Source organism: Physeter macrocephalus, chromosome 18, assembly GCF_002837175.3.
Source record: "Physeter macrocephalus isolate SW-GA chromosome 18, ASM283717v5, whole genome shotgun sequence".
Classification (NCBI taxonomy): Eukaryota; Metazoa; Chordata; class Mammalia; order Artiodactyla; family Physeteridae; genus Physeter; species Physeter macrocephalus.
This window is the reverse complement of record NC_041231.1, coordinates 50,898,123-50,916,708: the sequence shown is the minus strand read 5'-3', so window position 1 is coordinate 50,916,708 and position 18,586 is coordinate 50,898,123. Positions and strand designations below refer to the sequence as shown.

Sequence of the window (18,586 nt, the reverse complement as noted above, 5' to 3'; positions counted from 1 at the left end):
GGGGAAGGGGGGCTTCAGAACAGGAGCTCTCCCCTCCTCATTCCTTAATCAACAAATAAAGTTTCTGCTCTGCTGAACCTGGTCTCATTCTATTGAGCCAGTAGCACCTAGCAAGGAAAGACCCAGTTGGGGTCCACCCAAGCAGCTGGGGATAAGAAACAGCTTTGATATCATTCTTCTCTGGGGGGAGGGAGCCCTGGAGGGAAACCCTGCACACACATGGGGAGGGGTGTAGGAAAACAGGACAAGACTGATAGAGATCTGGGGTACGAACAGAAGGCAGGCGTCCAGCGGGTTAGGTTAGGTGGGGAGTGTGGGGGACAAGCCTACGGGATGGGCTCAGAAAGGAACTAGGGCCCGGGAGAAGCCGAGACGTTGGCCCTCCCTGCTTCCTAGAGAGGCCTAGAGGCCCGGAGCGGCATGCGCGTGCGCGATACGGGCCGGCGGAGAGCCCGGAAAGGAGGCTGGCGTGGGGCAGGTGGTGCAGTCCGGGGAAGGAGAGTCTCGCAACCGCGGGCGTCGGTGAGCGGGGCAACAGGGGGCGTCGAGGGCTGCCGTGCGGGCGCGGGGTTCCCGGGGGGGCGGCGGGTGAAGCTTGGCCTGGAGGCTGCGCCCGGGCGGGGGGCTGGCCTGGGAGCCCGACCCGCCCCGGTGAGGGCGTATCTGCCTGCGCTTCGCTGCCCGGGGCGCGAATTTGGAGTAATGGTTTTTCTGTGTTTTATCACTTCTCCCAATTATGCAAACAAAGCGTATTCATTACAGGTAGTTAGATGACGCGGGTGAGCGTAAGAAAAGTAAAAGTAACTGCAATCCGTTAATGTTTTTGTCTGGAGGCTTCCTGACCTTTTAAAATTTGTGCATGATTATGCAAACTCATACGTATATGTAAAATTTTAACTACGAAACAGGATCCTCCTATTGCTTAAAAATTTTCTAGTATTGTAATAAGACAGTATTGTGATAATATATGCCTTACATTTACCGTATGATACATAAAAATTTACCATTTTAACTATTTAAAGTGTATAATTCAGTAGCATTAAGTACATTCATACTGTTGCTTCTTGAAAATTATATCTTCAACTTCCGGAATGTATTTGTTCCTTTATTGGTTAAAATTGATGCCAGCATTATGACACCACTGAGATATATATTTGCAAGTATAATTAAAACATTTTGTTTGCAGTTTATTTCGTATAATACACATTACATGAAGTTGTAAATGCTGAGCAAGTGACGTTTGTGCAGAAAAATAGCAAATTCTTTATTAGGGTGATTATTTCTGTTTTCAAAATAAAAGAGTAGTGTCTATAAAATGCAGTTTAAAAAATTTTTTTTAAATTTATTTTTAGCTGTGTTGAGTCTTCATTGTGGTGCACGGGCTTCTCATTGCAGTGGCTTCTCTTGTTGCAGAGCACGGGCTCTAGGCGCGTGGGCTTCGGTAGTTGTGGCATGCAGGCTCAGTAGTTGTGCCTCGTGGGCTCTAGAGCACATGCTCAGTAGTTGTGGCACATAGGCTTAGTTGCTCTGCGGCATGTGGGATCCTCCCGGACCAGGGCTCGAACCCGTGTCCCCTGCATTGGCAGGCGGATTCTCAACCCCTGGGCCACCAGGGAAGTACCTAAAATGCAGTTTTTAAACACAAGTAACAGCACTAACCTAAAACCACTCTACTGTCGTCTGACATATAGGCTTAAGAAATAAGAAAATGGTCTCCTTCCTAAGTTAAGAGTGGTGGCAAGGAAAAGAACACCATTCTCTTTCAAACTGTTTGCGGGTCTGTCACCAACCAGGGTTCTTGGCCTCTTTAATCAATAGAAATTGAGAAGAGGCCTGACAAGAAATTGAGGCAAGGCAGCAGGAGGGAGCGAAAACAAGTAACACGTTCCCTTGCTTGCTCCCTGAAGGGGGGAGGTGTTCTTAATTCGGGTGCGGGTAGGGGTAGGTCTGGGGGTCCCAGATGAGGGGTGGCTTCGGTGGTCTACCCACCCTTGGTGGTGCTGTGTGCAGGGTACATGGGCTATACTCTGCTTTTGCTCCCAGCACCTCAGAAGTGGCAGTTGGATTTTTGGTCTTTTTGTATCTTGTTGTTCATAATTTGCCCCAGCTGCGCCGGGAAGCAGTTATTTTTAGCCCCTTATAGTTTCTTTGTGTTTTGTTGGTGGAGGAGATGTTTGTCCAGGTGCAGGCACTGCAGCGAAGGGTCCCAGGTCCCAGCCTGTCTCACTTCCAAACTGAAAACTCCTTAATGTTAGGTCGCTTATTTTGCAAGGAAGTAATTTGCTTAGGGATTTCAGGGAGTTTCCATTTGTTATATTCATGTGTATATGTGTGCATTTTCAGGGACTGACAAATGAGGCTGCTCTTGCATGTTGTTCTCAATGCTGAAGAAAGGCAGACAAATTTTGGTTTAAAAGTAAGCCAAAAAGATGGGATTGTTTTGAAGATAAACCTCTATATGTACTTATAAGGAAGGAAAACTGACAAAAACATGAAAAACAGTAACTATGCCAAGGTTAAGTTTTCTGTGGCTCTGGTATCCAGGAAGTATTAGTGCATGAGCGTTCTATGCTGTCATTCTCCAGAGCAAAAATACAGAGAATGTAGTAAAATATAAGTCATTTTACTTTGCAATCTTCAGCATTTTTAATATCAGAAACTGTCTGAAAGAGGTCCCTCAGGTGTGTCATTATGTGCTCTAGACTGAATTTTTGAGCTTATTCTTTTTTAACCCTGATTTTAGACCTCTTATCCTACTTCCTTGTTTTATTATACTACATAAGACCTGTTGCTGTCTTTATTTCACTGTCTGTCTTCTCATAAGCTACTCAAGGCCATGCTTTTTGTCTGCTTTATTCACTGCAGAGACCTTAGTGCCTGGGACATAGTAGGTGCTCAGTAAATATTTGTTAAATTAATGAAAGAAAGAATACAAATTGGAGATGATAAGCATTGACAGTATTCAGTGCCCTTATTGCCAAGTTAATCCATAATATCTAGACATTAATATTTCTAGATAGAAACAAGCAGTGACATCTCAGACTTCTTCAGTTTAAAAACCTTTTTATTTTGGGACTTCCCTGGTGGTCCAGTGATTAAGACTCAGTGCTCCAATGCGGGGGGCACGGGTTCAATCCCTGGACAGGGAACTAAGATCCTGCATGCTGCGTGGTGTGGCCAAAAAAAAACAAAACACCTTTTTATTTTCACTAATTGTAGACTCACAGAGGGTGTCCGAACTTTACAGAGTTCCCTTATATCTTTACCTGTTTTACCTAAAGGTAGTATCTTGCATAGCCATAGTATAGTCATCAAACTTAAGAAATTTACAGGGGTCCAATACTGTTAATTAAACTGCTGATTTATTTAGAGTTCATCACTGTCTCACTAATGTTCTTTTTCTGTTCCAGGATCCAATCTAGAATCCCTCATTTCATTTAATTGTCATGTCTTGTTCTCCTTCAGTCTGTGACAGTTCCTCAGTTTTACTTGTTTTTCACGATCTTGACACTTTTGAAGTATTTTATATTTGTAATTTTAGAATGACCCTCTCGATTTGGTTGTCAGATGTTCTCCTGCTTAGATTGAGGATGATGTCAATATGTCTTCTTATCAGTGATACTACTTTTGATCCAGTATTTCTGCCAAGTTTCATCACTGTAAAGTTTCTGTCTTTCCTTTGTAATTAGTAATTATTTTGAGGAAGACATTTTGAGACTTTGCATAGAAATATCCTTTCTCCTCAACTTACAGTCACTAATTAGCATTTCTTGGCGGATCTTGTCTGTAGCAGTTATTATTGTGATGTTCTTCAAGGTGCCTTTCCTTTCTATTTTTTCTTCTACATTTATTAACTGGAATTCTTTGTGAGGAAGAGTTGTGCCTTTTCTCCCTTTTGTTTATTTACTTAATTAATATCAGTTACATCAGTGTGTGATGTTCAGTGTTTATTTTGGGGGTTTATTGCATGTATTGTTATTTATTTTGTGGCTTAAGTTATTCTGATTTTGGCCATTGGGAGCTCTTTCAAGTTGGCTTCTGTTTCCCCTTACATGCTTCCATCCTGTTGTGTGTCTTTCTCTGATTTTCAGGCGCCACAAGTTACTCATCTTATATTTTTACCTCCCCCAGCCCTGGAATCAACCATTTCTGCAAGGATTCCTGGTTTCATTCATTGTAGAGTGGTACTTAGAACCCAAATTTTGGGCACTAGGTTGAGCTCATTTTTTAATTGGCAAATTGGTATAAATATTATTTTAACATTTTGAATGTGTACTAGAAGCAATCTTTCTTTAAAAATTTTTTTTTAATTGAAGTATAGTTGATTTACAATGTTGCACCAATCTCTGCTGTACAGCAGAGTGACTCAGTTAAACACATATAGACTTCTCTTTTAAAATATTCTTTTCCATTGTGGTTCTTCACAGGATATTGAATATATTTCCCTCTGCTATACAGTGGGACCTTGTTGTTTATCCATCCTATATATAATGGTTTACATCTGCTAATCCCAAACTCCCAGTCCTTCCCTCCCCCAACCCCTCCCCCTTGGCAACCACAAACCTGTTCTCTATGTCTGTGAGTCTGTTTCTGTTTTGTAGATAGGTTCATTTGTGCCATATATTAGATTCCACATATAAGTGATATCATATGATATTTGTTTCTCTTTCTGACTTACTTGACTTAGTATGATAATCTCTAGTTGCATCCATGTTGCTGCAAATGGCACTATTTCGTAGAAGCAATCTTCCTTTAGTGGCAATTGCCTTAGAAACTTATTTGCTTACTATCAGTGTATAAAGTAAACCTTATGTACACTCTCACTGGGCAGGAAAAACATGAGAACAAGAGACTACGTAATGAGAATTTTAAAAGGAAATCAAAATTACATTACATATAAGATGATAAAGCAAAATGACAGAAAGAAGCAAATGTCCCTGAAAAATGCCCACATGATGGTTTGGGATTTCCCCTGTTCTTTTGAAAGCCATTTTCATCTGGGAATTGAAACTGGGCAAAGAGATGAAGCTCTGGGGGAGAAGAGGCCTGCTCCATTCTCAGGTTGCCCTCCAGGCCTGGGGGCTCCCATTTGTGGTATAATCTTAACAAGTTGATGAATGAAGCTTTTCTTCTGTCTCAGAAGCTAATTGGCACCTGGAAGGAACCCTGAGGCATTAGGATACCTGAATTTAATTGGGCAGTTTCAGCTCACTGGCCCCATCTCTTTACTATGCTGTGGGGCTTTCATTCAGACTTTGAAAGGCCCAAGAGGTCATTAGCTTTTTTTTTTTTTTTTAAAGGAATGGTTTCCTGTTCTTTTTTTTTTTTTTTTTTTTTTTTTTTTTGGCTGTGTCGGGTCTTAGTTGCTACACGTGGGATCTTTCTCTCAGCATGTAGGAATTGTGGTGCACGGGCTTCTCTCTAGTTGTGGCGCTCGGGCTCCATGACACGTGGGCTCTCTAGTTGCGGTGTGTGGGCTTATTTGCCCCGCGGCATGTGGGATCTTAGTTCCTTGACCAGGGATTGAACCATCGTCCCCTTCATTGGAAGGCGGATTCTTTAACACTGGACCACCGGGGAAGTCCCAGGAAGTCACTAACTTTTATCCGTGTTCATGGTTGCAGGGGCTGGGCTCAGAGGGCTGGAATCTTTTGCCATATTCACAGGCAGTTGCCCTCATTTTTCTGTTGGTCCGTCTTCTCATCACCTCTTTACAGATACTTCACTGACCTCTTCGGACATTTCTGCAGCAGCTGCTTCAGAACAGGTCAGCTTGGAGGCTTATGTTTGGTGCTCATTTTTTCCCTGTGGGTCTCAATTTCCCGAGATAGTTCAGTGCCATTTACATTTCCCGCTGGGTGCGTTTCTTCAAAATATTTCTCTCTGGTGTCCAGTTCATTCTGTTGCGTCTCACTCCGGGATTTCCCTGCGCCTGAGTGTCTTTCTCTTCCCCAGTCTTTCTGCAAGTTGGGCTGGGAAAGTCTCTTGCCTATTTCTCTGACTCGCAGCTCCTGTTGGTGCTGCTGCGGCTCAGCAAGGCTGGAGCCTGCCCCGGAGGCACCTTTCCGCTTCAGCCTCTTGTTGTTGTGTCTTCAAGTCTCTTTTTATAGGCCTTCAGTTATGTACCTTATCACTTCTCAGATTTCCTTTGCTTTTGTTTTCTCTGTGTACTTATTTTCCTTACCCCACCCCCTTCTTTCGCAGCAAAGCTTCATTTCTCTGCCAGAACTTCAGCAGTTTCGTCGGCAAGCATGATCCCAAAGTCGTTCTTCAATTGATGCTCCATCCCCTTGTAGCAGCACTGCAGTTTCTTTTATCAGAGTGGTGACAGGCTTTCTGGTGTGAGCCTCTTCCCATCTCAGTTTACGGTTGTCTCTTTTTTGTCAGTCCTAGCAGTGCTCGCTGAGTCCAGGAGACATTGCCTAGGTATTGGTTTGTAGCAAATATAGGAGTTGATGGCCTCTGTTTTAATTGTGGATGAAGGTAGTGATTTTTTAAAAATTTGCTTAACCATGGTGGGAGACAGAGGGTTCTGTGCTCTCAGGGAAAGCTCGCCATCATCTGTGATTTGGGACACAGCAGTGGGGCCAGTTTGCAACAGGTGCCAAGGCCTGCTGTCCATATAATTTTCATATATAGTCTGAGGTATGGGTCTAACTTCATTCTTTCGTATGAGTATATCCAGTTGTCCCAGCACCATTTGTTGAAAAGTCTCTTTCCCCTTTGAGTGGTCTTGGGACTTCCATCAAAAATAAGTTGACTGTAGATGTATCGGTTTATTTCTGCACTCAGTCTATTTCACTGATACATGTCTATCCTTATGCCAGTGTCACACTGTCTTGACGAGTGCTGCTTTGTCAAATGTTTTGAAATTGTGAAGTGTGAATCCTTCAACTTTTTTTTTTTTTGGCTGCGCTGTGCAGCTTGTGGGATCTTATTTCCTTGACCAGGGATTGAACCCAGGCCATGGCAGTGAAAGTGCCAAGTCCTAACCACTGGACCTCCAGGGAATTCCCTCAGCTTATTTTTATTTTTCAAGTCTCTTTTGCCTTGTACTGGAACTCTTGAATTTCCAGTAAATTTTATTATCAGCTTGTCAATTTCTGCAAAGGAACCAGCTGGGTTTCTGAAAGGGATTGTGTTGAATCTGCATATCAATTTGGGGAATATCTGTTAGATGTGGGTTTAAAGAAAAGAGTGTAAATTAAAGGTTTTGACTGATGTCTGGAATCATTAACAAAATGTGGGAAGATAGGAAATGAAGATAGTAAGAAGATGCGTTTTTGACACTGAGTTTATGCTACTATGGAACACCAGGTGAAATGTTCAGTAGGCAATCAGAGCTTGTGTTAGATGTGGAGGAGAGAACAAGGAACTGTGAGAGCAGGATTAGAGAATGAGATCTCTGAGAGACGGAAAGGAGAACCTCTGAGACCTGAAGGCCTACAGTGTCCGTGATGAGAGGGCAGGTGCAGGAAGAGAAGCCAGGGAATGAGGGGCCGACAGGTGAGGGGGAGGCCAGGCAGGCTGCTGCTGGGGAAGCCACGGGAGACAGGAGGTGGTCAGAAGTGTAGCTTCTTTCCGAGAGTGGGAGAGAGAGGGCTGGAAGGAACCGCCAGTTCGGTTTGAACAGGGACCTTCTGTGCCTCCAGGAAAAGTTCACAGCTCACAAAGGATAATGCCTTTATGGAACAGGGATGAGGGTCCGTGTGTGTGGAGCCACCCGGGTTCTCTTGAATCCACTTGCTGGGATACAGACCTCATTGGAGCCAAGAGCAGGGCTGGTCCCACTCAGAGCTTTCTTTCCTCCCTCAGCTCAGCATGCTTCCCCGGTGCCTGCCCTTCCCCAAGTGGGGAACGTAGGAGACCAAGCAGCGGCAACTGTGCTCCGGATGGTCAGGCCCCAGGTCAGCTTCCTGAGTGCCAAGTCTGTGGCCCAGGAATAGCTAGAGCTCATCTCCGGGCCTCTGGCCCATTCTGAGTCTGCTCCTGTGGCTTCCCCGCCTAACTGCTTCCCCTGGAGCTGCTCCCGTCCACTGAGTTCATTGACTGTATCTTGCCCTGGACTTCTCCTTTTATTAATGTGTCCTTCCAGCTTCCCACCCTCCCCCTACCTCTTTTGCCACTAGGTCCCCGACCCTGTGCTCTCAGTGCCCCTAATGACTCTGCCCCTCAGACTGGGAATGTCCCTGAGCAGTAGAAACTTGTCATTCCAGGAGGCTGCAGTATTCGAGTTCCTGTCTGTGGACTATACTCAGCAAAAGTGGAAAGGTCCGGCACTCAGCCAGAGAGCCCTGTACTGGAACATCATGCTGGAAAATTACTGCAGCCTGGCCTCACTGGGTAATGACTCTATTCCCCGGTACTTAGAGTCTGTCTTCTTTACACTTTCTTTGGTATATTCGTTTTCTTTCTTAACTTTTTATTATGAAAATATAAAAAGACAAAGGGAGAGAATAGTATAATGAACCCCTCTCCATCATCACCCACTTTAATAGTTATTAACATTCTCCTTATTATTAACTGAGCTGGGCCAGTTTATTAGAGTTTGTAGTTGGAAGGAGTAGAGTGCCATTCAGTTAGTTATTGTAAGTGATGAGCTAAGTTGCTTACAGTAAGACTAAAGGAATGGAATCCCTAAACAGACTGACCAACTAGACCGGACTTCGGGAAACGAAGCCTTGTGGGGACCTGGGAACCTGGGAACCTCAGCAGTGGAAGTGAAAGGATTTTTACACCAGTGTCGTAAGACAGCTGTGCCCTGCGTATCTGTTTTCTCTTCCCACTGATACCCATTCTCTTTACTCTGAATCTTTTTTCCCCCTCCAAGCTCCTTCTTAATTAGACTTTGTGTCTCCTTCTATGTTCTGCTTGCTGTGGCTCCTGATGGTTGCCTTCTCTCCATGCATCATTTCAGCTTGAGCTCTTACTTGTAATTTCCTTAGTTTTTCCTACCTTCCATTCAGAATTTATGTAGAAAGGGACTCCAAGGGTGGTTCAGCCATTAAATATCATCTTTGTTTGAGCAGAACTTTGGCCCAGGCCACGCAGAGGCTGATGACTAATCTACAGATAAGCTACACCTTGGGTCTGGTGCTTGGCCCTGTTCCAGTCACCTCTTGTCCATCATGGGATGAGCTGGGTTGCTTGGCACAAAGCATGGTTGCCTCAGCTTCCCCTTCAGAAAGACTGGGGCAGGGCTGCTTCCTGGAAGGGGCTGTTGTCAGGGCAGGTTCTGGGGTTGACCGGTCTAGGACAATAGCCTACGCTGGAGAGGGTGAGCTAAGAATCAAGGAAACAAATGTCTTTAACTTTCCGTATGCTAAGGTGGTACGATGGCTTGTGGCCTTGGTTAAGATGTGATTGAAAGGAACCAATATTTTTGTGTTTAGCTATGACCGTGATTGCTCTGCCTTCTCCCAGCTTTTGTATTCAAAAATTCTAGAATTCAAAAGCAGATACTCAGCTGTTCAGTCTCATTATGATTCCAGATTATCAAGATACAAAATATGTATTTTGATTTACATTTCAAATTATAAAAATTAATTTTTATAGGAGTGCCTACTGGCGCCTACCAGTCCAGTGCTCCAGGGACTAGGGGGTGCCCAATTTTACAGCTTTGCTTTCCCCTTCAGTACGTTTCCCCAGTATTTCTCTACCCATGGCTTCTCCAAATCTTGTCACTGTCCTGTTATACCAGAATCACTTCTTTATGTACACTTTTTCCTAATCACATCCTCATAATATAAATTTCCTTTCTACTCTCAGGTTTGCCCACATTGTTTCTCATATTTGATTTGAGGTATTTGCCATCACTCTCTCTCCCCACCATCTTTGCTGAGAACTGTGGAACCATACACTGTCATGGTTGGAAAGGACCTTAGGGTTCCTCATTTTACTAAGGAGACGTTGCATCTAAGTGACTTCTGGAAGATCACACCATGCTTTACAGTCTGGTCTCTTGCCTTTCAGCTGGCCTATTCACCTGGCTGTGCTGGCTCAGCATCCCTCTGTCCTGAGGGCCGTTCTTCTGCCCTCCTCCACTGACCAGCTTCCCTTCTTTGTTTTTCTGTCCATGAAGAAAAATTTGAGCCATTTCCCATTTTCTCTCCTGTTCTTAATGTGTCTCCTCATTCCTTACCTGTAATGTGAAGTTTTTTCAAGTACATAGACTCCTGATGATTATCTTTCTTCAGTAGGACAAGAAATGAGTGAAAGTTGTTTTCTTCTTTCTTTTGGCAGCAGGTGAGAACAGGATGGAGAGTTCAGAGTTGCCTCCAAAGCAGGAAATTTCTAAAGTTTTGAAGTCATCTGATAGGACCTCAGTAGTACTCTGTGGAATGATTCCTGGAGGACCAGAAGCTGGAGATGCCTGTGAAGAGGCTTTAGAGAAGCTAGAAGTTCAACCCTCAGGTGAAGAAGGGACCAGACTGGAAAGTGATTTCTTGGAAATAACACAGGAAGATAAAAATAAATCCACCAAAGATGGGTGTGATGAATATAAGGAACTGGAGGAACATCCAGATCTGTCCTCAAGTCCTGCAGAACATCAGGGAGTTCTGAAGGGACAGAAATTCTATCAATGTGATGAATGTGGCAAAGCTTTTAATTGGAGTTCTCACCTCATTGGGCATCAGAGAATCCACACTGGGGAGAAACCCTATGAGTGCAATGAGTGTGGCAAGACCTTCAGGCAGACCTCTCAGCTCATAGTCCATCTCAGAATCCACACAGGGGAAAAGCCCTATGAATGCAGTGACTGTGGAAAGACCTATCGCCATAGCTCCCATCTCATTCAACACCAGAGACTCCATACTGGGGAGAAACCGTATAAATGTATTGAATGTGGAAAAGCTTTCAATGAGAGTTCCAAACTCTTTGACCATCAGAGAACCCATACTGGGGAGAAACCGTATGGATGCAATGAGTGTGGAGCGGTCTTTAGTCGGAGTAAAAGCCTTGTCCGCCATCAGGTACTTCACAGTGGTGAGAAACCTTACAAGTGTAATGAGTGTGGGAAGGCTTTCTGTTCCAACAGAAATCTTATTGACCATCAGAGAACCCACACTGGGGAGAAGCCTTACGAGTGTAATGAATGTGGCAAGGCCTTCAGTCGAAGTAAATGTCTTATTCGACATCAGAGCCTCCACACTGGGGAAAAACCATTCAAATGCAGTGAGTGTGGGAAAGCCTTTAATCAGATCTCTCAACTTGCTGACCATGAGCGAATTCATACTGGAGAAAAACCCTTTGAATGTAATGAGTGTGGTAAGGCATTCAGTCTGAGTAAATGTCTCATTCGACATCAGAGACTTCACACGGGTGAAAAGCCCTATAAATGCAATGAGTGTGGAAAATCCTTCAATCAAAACTCATACCTCATTATTCATCAGAGAATTCACACTGGTGAGAAACCTTATGAATGTAATGAATGTGGGAAGGTCTTCAGTCATAATTCTAGCCTTATGGTACATCAGAGAACCCATACTGGGGAGAAACCATATAAATGCAAAGATTGTGAGAAAGCCTTTCGTGACAGCTCACAACTCACTGTGCACCAAAGAGTTCACACTGGAGAGAAACCCTATGAATGTATTGAGTGTGGGAAAGCCTTCAGTCAGCGTTCTACTTTCAATCACCACCAGCGAACTCACACAGGAGAAAAGCACTCAGGTCTGGCTCGGTCTGGTTCCTAAGGCATGATTCTCTAGACAGCAAGGAACTCTGAGTTAAGGTTTCTATATAAGAAGTATGCTCACCCTGGTCTCTTGGAACCATTAATCAAAGTGGATCATTCCCAAAATGCTCTCTGGTGGTCAGGAAGGTCAGAGAGTGGTAGTAACAGTATGGTCCTTCCCCACTAAGGACTACACATTTCATGTGGTTGTAGGTTTCCTTTTTCTTTCACCTCTTTTTTTGGCCACCCCATGAGGCTTGCTGGGGAGCTTTCCCGACCAGGGATCAAACCCATGCCCTCAGCAGTGAAAGCAAGGAGTCCTAACCAGTGGACCACCAGGGAATTCCCTTCTTTCACTTTAAAAAAAAATTAAAATCTATCTTGTTTCTTAATTATTTGTCCCATAATTATATTCTTAAGGAAAGAGATATTTCCTTATTCTATTCCACCTTCTCCATTTTACCATTTATATAAAGTCATTCTCCAAGACTCTGAGTCATTCTTTCTACCTCTTGAATGTGGCCCTTTTAAAACTACTTTAATCTAGACTCTCATCACTTGTGTTCTCTACCTAGAAAAGCTTTTCTTCCTGTTTGCCAATCTGTGTCCCTTGAACCTTTAAGATCTAGGTCATCTCTGAAGGACTTTCTTCTTCAAATGCTCCTTTTTTCCTCCTAACCTGTTGATTGACCTCAGTGTTTTGAATTAACCTGTGCTATAATTTGCAATTGTTATATAATTGCCTTGTCAATTCTCAACCTAATGCCCCTTTGTGTCCTTTTATACTAACTTCATGTAGGCTTTGAGGTTGGGTATAGTATCTTATTTCTTCTGGCATATAGATAATACTTAACATATTCTAGTTGTTAAATAGCTTTTTAAAACAACTGAACCATGCTTAAAGTGGGCATGAACTCCACTTTCATCACCAGACCTAAAATTTCTAAAGATGGGTATCATAGGATATCACGTACAAAGGCCTCATTCATATCTTCTCCTTGTGTCCTTTAGAGTCTTACTACTGTTACCTCAGCCTCAGAGAGTTAATGGATTTGTGTTTGAGTGTGTGCAGGTGTGTGTGTGTATGTATGTATCTAGGTATTGGAGGCAGCTGTCATGTTCCAGTGATAATGTACTTTGCCATGAACACGGACTCCTGTACTAGCTTTCTCCACCCTGCTGTCTAAGTAAACAAGAACAGCATCAAAGTTTACTGCAAAGAAGACTCAACTTCCAAGGCAATTTCAGTTCCTAGCATTCTTGGATGATTGGAATGAATAGTAATGAAGTTTGTGACAAGATAATAGAGTCACACCATTCTGATTTCCTTACCAACTAGTTCTAGATGCCTGCAACTGTCATCTGATTTTTAGGTGAGAGGTGTACGCTTAATTATTGTGATTATCTTCTGGGCCAACTTTCATACCTCAAAGGCATAAGAAACAAAATCTTTTCAGGGGATTTCCTCTTCTACAGTCATGTATCAGACACAAGTTTTTCTTTCCATCCTTATAGTAGGGCCTCAATGCTAGGGGATCTTTGCCCCTGGTGGCTACCCTCTTCCTCTTAGCAATATGACAGGATCAGCAGTGTGGCAGAGGAGGAAGAGGTTAGAGGGGCAATGTCAGGCACATAACCTAGAGGAGAGAGATTTTTGTGAGCTGTGATTTATGTCTCCAAGACAGTGGAGAAGAAGGGGAAGAGAGTTGAGGCTCAAGAAAATAAGAATTGGATATGATTCTGGGTGAGGCATCTCAGAAAAGGTTAGAGTGTTTATTAGGAGCCTAAAAAATTACTGAACCGAGGACAGAACTGGAAATTTGCCATTTGTGAATATTTTAAATTTCTGTTATAGCTATATTTTTGGTATTTTCATTTTTTTTAAACTGATAGGACTTTCTTTTTGAAAGTGTTTTACTTTGGAAGCTCCCAGATTCCAGGGGAGAGCCTAACCCCATATGAACACACGGGTCCAGCCCTCTACTCTGATTTCAACATGACTGGTTATGTCTTTAGTAGAGAAGCCTCTGTCGAGTATTGTAATTTTTTATCTTCTGGTTCTGCTCATACCGTACCACACGAAGTCTCTGGAGAGAGGGATCCAGCACTGTTCATAACCCTGTTATCTGACCACCACCGGTCCCGGGTAGGTGCTAAGTAGCAGTGAATGTCCTCACTTGCTAGAAAAGCACTCAGGCTCTTGGTTGGAGGAAAAGGGGCTACATTTGAAAGCACACCTCAATTTCTACTGGTTATTGCTAGTATTTTAATAATTAGTGATTTTAAAAAAATTTACTTGGATCCAATTACCTTGCTAGATTAGTTTTTGTTTGAAGAGTTTTTCAGTTCCATTTCCTAGCTTCTCTAGGTATACAATAAATAACGATTAGTGTTCTCTTAATTCTAATCTGTATGCCACTTACGTCGTGCATGAGCACAAATATTTTAAAAATGTTGAATAGTGAGTAACAGGCGTTCAGTGTCTTGTTCCTAACTTTCAGGAGAAAGGTTTTTTAGGATTTCACAGTTTTATATGGTGTTCACGCTCATTGTTTCTGATAAATATTCTACTCTGTTTGGGAAGTTTTCTTCTATTCCTATTTTTAGAAGAAGCAATATGTTATAGTGGTAAAGAGCACAGATTTTGTGCCTGGAAGCCTAGGTTCAAATCCTGCCTCCACCACTTTCTTTAGGTGTGTGATCCTGGGCAAGTTGCTTTGCTTCCTTTTGTCTTCCATGTGTAACATGGAGCTACCTCGTAGGGCCTTGAGGATAAAATCAGTTCGTAAGTGATACGCACTTGAAACAATACTTGGCATGTAGTATACCCTATAGCGAATTATTATTATACTTAAGTTTTTATTAGGAATGGATGCTAGGTTCTGTCAGACTTCTAAAAATCTGTTGGTGTAATGTTATGGTTTTATCATTCTTTTCAGAATCGATTTTGCTGGCAAGTTTCCAAATGAAATTTCCTTGTGTTCCTGGAATAAAATCCATTTTTTTGGTGGTGATTTGATTTTATTTTTTAAGTACAGAACTAGATTCAGTTTGCTTTGTAAAATGAATTTGGAAGTTTTGTTTTTTTCTCTTTTATTACCTGGAAGAGTTTGCATAATGAGGGGATGATTCTTTGAAGCATAAAAATAACTGGGCCTGATCCCTTTTTGGGAGGAAGGGGATTGGGAGGGACATATCTTTAGCAGCTGTCTTAGTTTGGGTTGCTATAACAAAATACCATAGACTGGGTGGCTTAAACAACAGACATTTGTTCCTTACAGTTCTGGAGGCTGGGAAGTCCAAGATCAAGTTGCCAACATGGTCAGGTTCTGGTAAGGATCCTTTGAGTCTTGGCTGCCGTCACCTTCTTGCTATAGCCTCACATTGTAAAGAAAGAGAGCAGCTCTCTCTCTCTTCCTCTTCTAATAAGGACATTACTTCCATCATGAATGCCCTACCCACGTAAACTAATCTAACCCCAGTTACTTCCCAAAGACCCAACTCTACATACCATCACCCTGGGGATTAGGGCTTTAATATATGAATTTCAAGGAAACAAACATTTGGTCCATAAATTCTGAGTGTGGCTTCCCCAAATTCATGTCCTTCTCATTTGCAAAATAAGTTAATTCCATCCCAACAGCCCCAAAGTCTTAATTCAGCATTAACTCTGAAGTCCACAAAGTCTCATCTAAATCAGATATGGGTGAGATCTGAGCTACGATTCATCCTGAGGCAGAGTTCCTCTCCAGCTGTGAACCTGTGAAACCAGACAGGTTATGTGCTTCCAAAATACAGTGCTGGGACAGTTATAGGATCAACATTGTATGTTGAAAGAAACCTGCAGTTCTCCCTCCTGTGTCAACTTCACTACTCAGTACGTTTCAGTTCTTACTCTTGAGGTCACCAGATGTGTTGGTGTCTTCCCCCACACTAATTCTCTGCAACACCAGCTGGGTGCCCTACTATTTAACTCAATTCTGACACTACGTGGAAATAGATCGCACAGCTTAAGGGCTTAGTCTCATAAGACTCACACACACCTCATCCCCCCACCCCACCCCCACCAACTTTAGATACTAGTTCCAAGCCCAAGTTATCACCTGTGTTACTGACCAACCAGCTATAGATCAGAGGTTCCAACAACCCCCTCTTTGGGTTTAATTTGCTAGAGTGGCTCACAGAACTCAGGAAAACAGTTTACTTATATTTACCGGTTTATTATAAAGGGATATGCTAAAGGATACATATGAATAGCCAGATGAAGAGATACATAGGGTAAGGTCTGGGAAGGTCCTGAGCACAAGAGCTGTCCCTGTGGAGCCAGGATGTGTCACCCACTGGGGAGCTCTCTGAACCTGGTTCTATTGGGATTATTATGGAGGCTTCGTCGTGTAGGCATGGTCAGTCATTAAGTCCATTCCCAGCCCTTCTCTCTTATCAGGAGAATGGGACTGGGGGAAGGGGGCTGAAAATTCCGAGCTCTGAATCATGGCGTGGTCTTTCTGGTGACCAGCTCTCATCCAGGAGTTCACCCAGAGTTGCTTTATTAGAATAAAAGATGCTCCTCTCACTTAGGAAATTACAAAGGTTTCAGGACCCCTGTGTCAAGAACCAGGGTTAAAGACCAAATATTAGAACAAAAGATGCTCCTAGAGCTCTTATGACTTAGAAAATTACAAGGGTTTCAGGGGCTCTGTGCCAGGAACTGGGGGCAGAGACCATTGTAATCACACATTCCAATTCCAAAAAAGGAGAAATCAGAAGGAAGAAAGTGTGCTAGGGCCTGAGCAAGTCCAAAACTTAGCAAAGCAAGTTACATGAGATCTTAAGGCTCAAGAGTAACTTTTTGGTTGGTCCTCTGCCCTCCAGGACCACTGGGGTGATGGTCCCACCTTCTGGATACTCTGGGGAGCATCCAGAGCTCAGACGGAGTCAGAGCTCTGGGGGAGTCTATCCCAAGGCTCTGGGTGGCTCTGTCCCCATGGCTTCTGTGGAAGCTGTCTGGTCTGTTTGAAACCGAGGTGGTAAACCCTCATCATCTCTGAATCACCTTTAGGGTTATTCTTCCTTTGTCTTGAAGAATAAGCACACTTTTGCAATCTGTCTTCATTTCTCGTTTTAGGACTTCAGATGCAGTCAAATTGGAGGTTATGGCTTCAACATGTTAATTTAGGGGGGACACAGTTTAGTCCATAGCAATACCTCAATTCCCCTGCAATACACCGCCAGTGGTAGGCCTAGATCTGCAGCAAGCTCAGTTATCCCCAGAACTACTTTTCATCCACTGTGTTGACATCCTTATTGCTGGCCTGACCAAGAAACAAGTTGACCAGTCCGTACATAAGGTTGTAGATCTTATGACATGCAGGAAGGGCCGACAACACTGATGAGATGCAGGGACCTGCTCAAAAGTGCACTTTCTGGGAGCCACCTGCGCCAGTAATCAGAGGAGTATTCCTGATAAAGTCAGCTGAAAACTGCTGTCCTTGGCAGCCCCCGCCAACAAAAAAGAGCCTCCATAACTGGTAGGCCTTCTTGGCTATCAGAGGCAATATGTATCAAATCTGGGTATTCTTTTGGGCTCTTATGTCACGGTTACCCACAAGACAGCCATCCTTGGATGGGATCCCCAACAGCAGCAGACTCTAGAGGCTGTGCAAGATGCATTGGCATGGACCCCGTCATTGGGACCAATGGTGCTTGCCAGCCCTCTGGAGCGCCACATCTTGGCGATTTACTTGTGAGGATTGGAGCCTATGGCAACAAGAGACTGCTACTTGGGTACATAGGCCTCTTGGGTTTTGGACCAGTGAATACTGAAGAGAGCTGCCAGATACACCCCCTTCAAATGGCAACTCTGAGCTGGCTTTTGGCCCTAATGGAAACAGAGCTCCTGATCACCAAAGCCCTGTATGTGACCTTAAGACCTGAGCTGTCCATCCTCAAATGAGTCCTCACTTATCCTACTAATAAAATAGGACAGGCTCAGCAAAGTGCTATCATTAAATGGAAATATTACATCCAAGATCAAGCCTGAGTGGGATTCCAGGGCTTCAGCCAACTCCATGAAGTAGCTGCCTTTCCAGAAAAGGCTGAACAGGCTGTAGGCTCTCGCCACTCCCTTAGTGAAGTGCAGCCCATGGCTCAGAGATGTTCCAGCTGATGGTATGGTTTGTGTTTGCACTTTTTTTTTAATGAGTTGGTCAGTCAGATGCAGCCAAAAGAGGAGAGAGGAGAGGCACAGGAGAAAAAAAGACCCAAACTTTATTATACTCACTGATCCTAGAGACAGGAGGCATGGCATTCCACGCCGGACCACATGGGTAAGCCACCAGGGTGGTGAAGAGTCAGGGGTCAGGAGTGAGGGGAAGGTTTAGGCCATGGTCTTTACGGGGATTTTCAAGGGAAAGGCAAGGCAGGATTTGATGGGTTTGGGGCTGAAGGGGTGGTTCCTAGTTGCCTAGCACCTGGCCCTGGGATGATAAAGGCAGAGGAATATTGTCTCCTGGGGTGTATGGGCCAGTAGAGGTAGTGAGGCTCTGGACTGGTTAGTTTGCATATCAAAGACATGCCTCTGGCTGGGCCATTTGCTATCTCTAAGAATTGGCTAGCCCTAGGAAGGGCAGTCTCCCCAGCCAGAATGGTTTTTCTGGGGGGATGTCAAACATCATAGCATACAGAAAATTGAAAAAATATTCAGTACAATCAGTCCTCTGAAGTTTTGGCATCATGTTAACGAGAGTTTGGTGTGATGATAATGGAGATGTTTGGAGAGTAGGGCAAAGCTGCCCTAAACAGCATAGAAAAGATTTTATTATGAGAGTAGAATAGAGGAACATTCTATTCTAGAATGTAGAATTATAGGGAATTACAACGTAGAATTATAAGGAATCTCTGCAGGCCAGC

The 18,586-nt window shown here is 43.6% G+C and overlaps 1 protein-coding gene across 1 annotated transcript; it reads left to right on the top strand.

Annotated features, from left to right (window-relative positions):
* The first annotated feature begins 420 nt into the window (after positions 1-420).
* Positions 421-15,307, top strand: LOC102981815 (zinc finger protein 852). The gene is made up of 3 exons (XM_055080004.1): positions 421-699; positions 8,130-8,343; positions 10,243-15,307. Exons 1-3 carry the CDS (start codon positions 421-423, stop codon positions 11,694-11,696), a joined length of 1,947 nt encoding a protein of 648 aa, XP_054935979.1. The 3' UTR covers positions 11,697-15,307.
* The last annotated feature ends 3,279 nt before the right edge of the window (positions 15,308-18,586 follow it).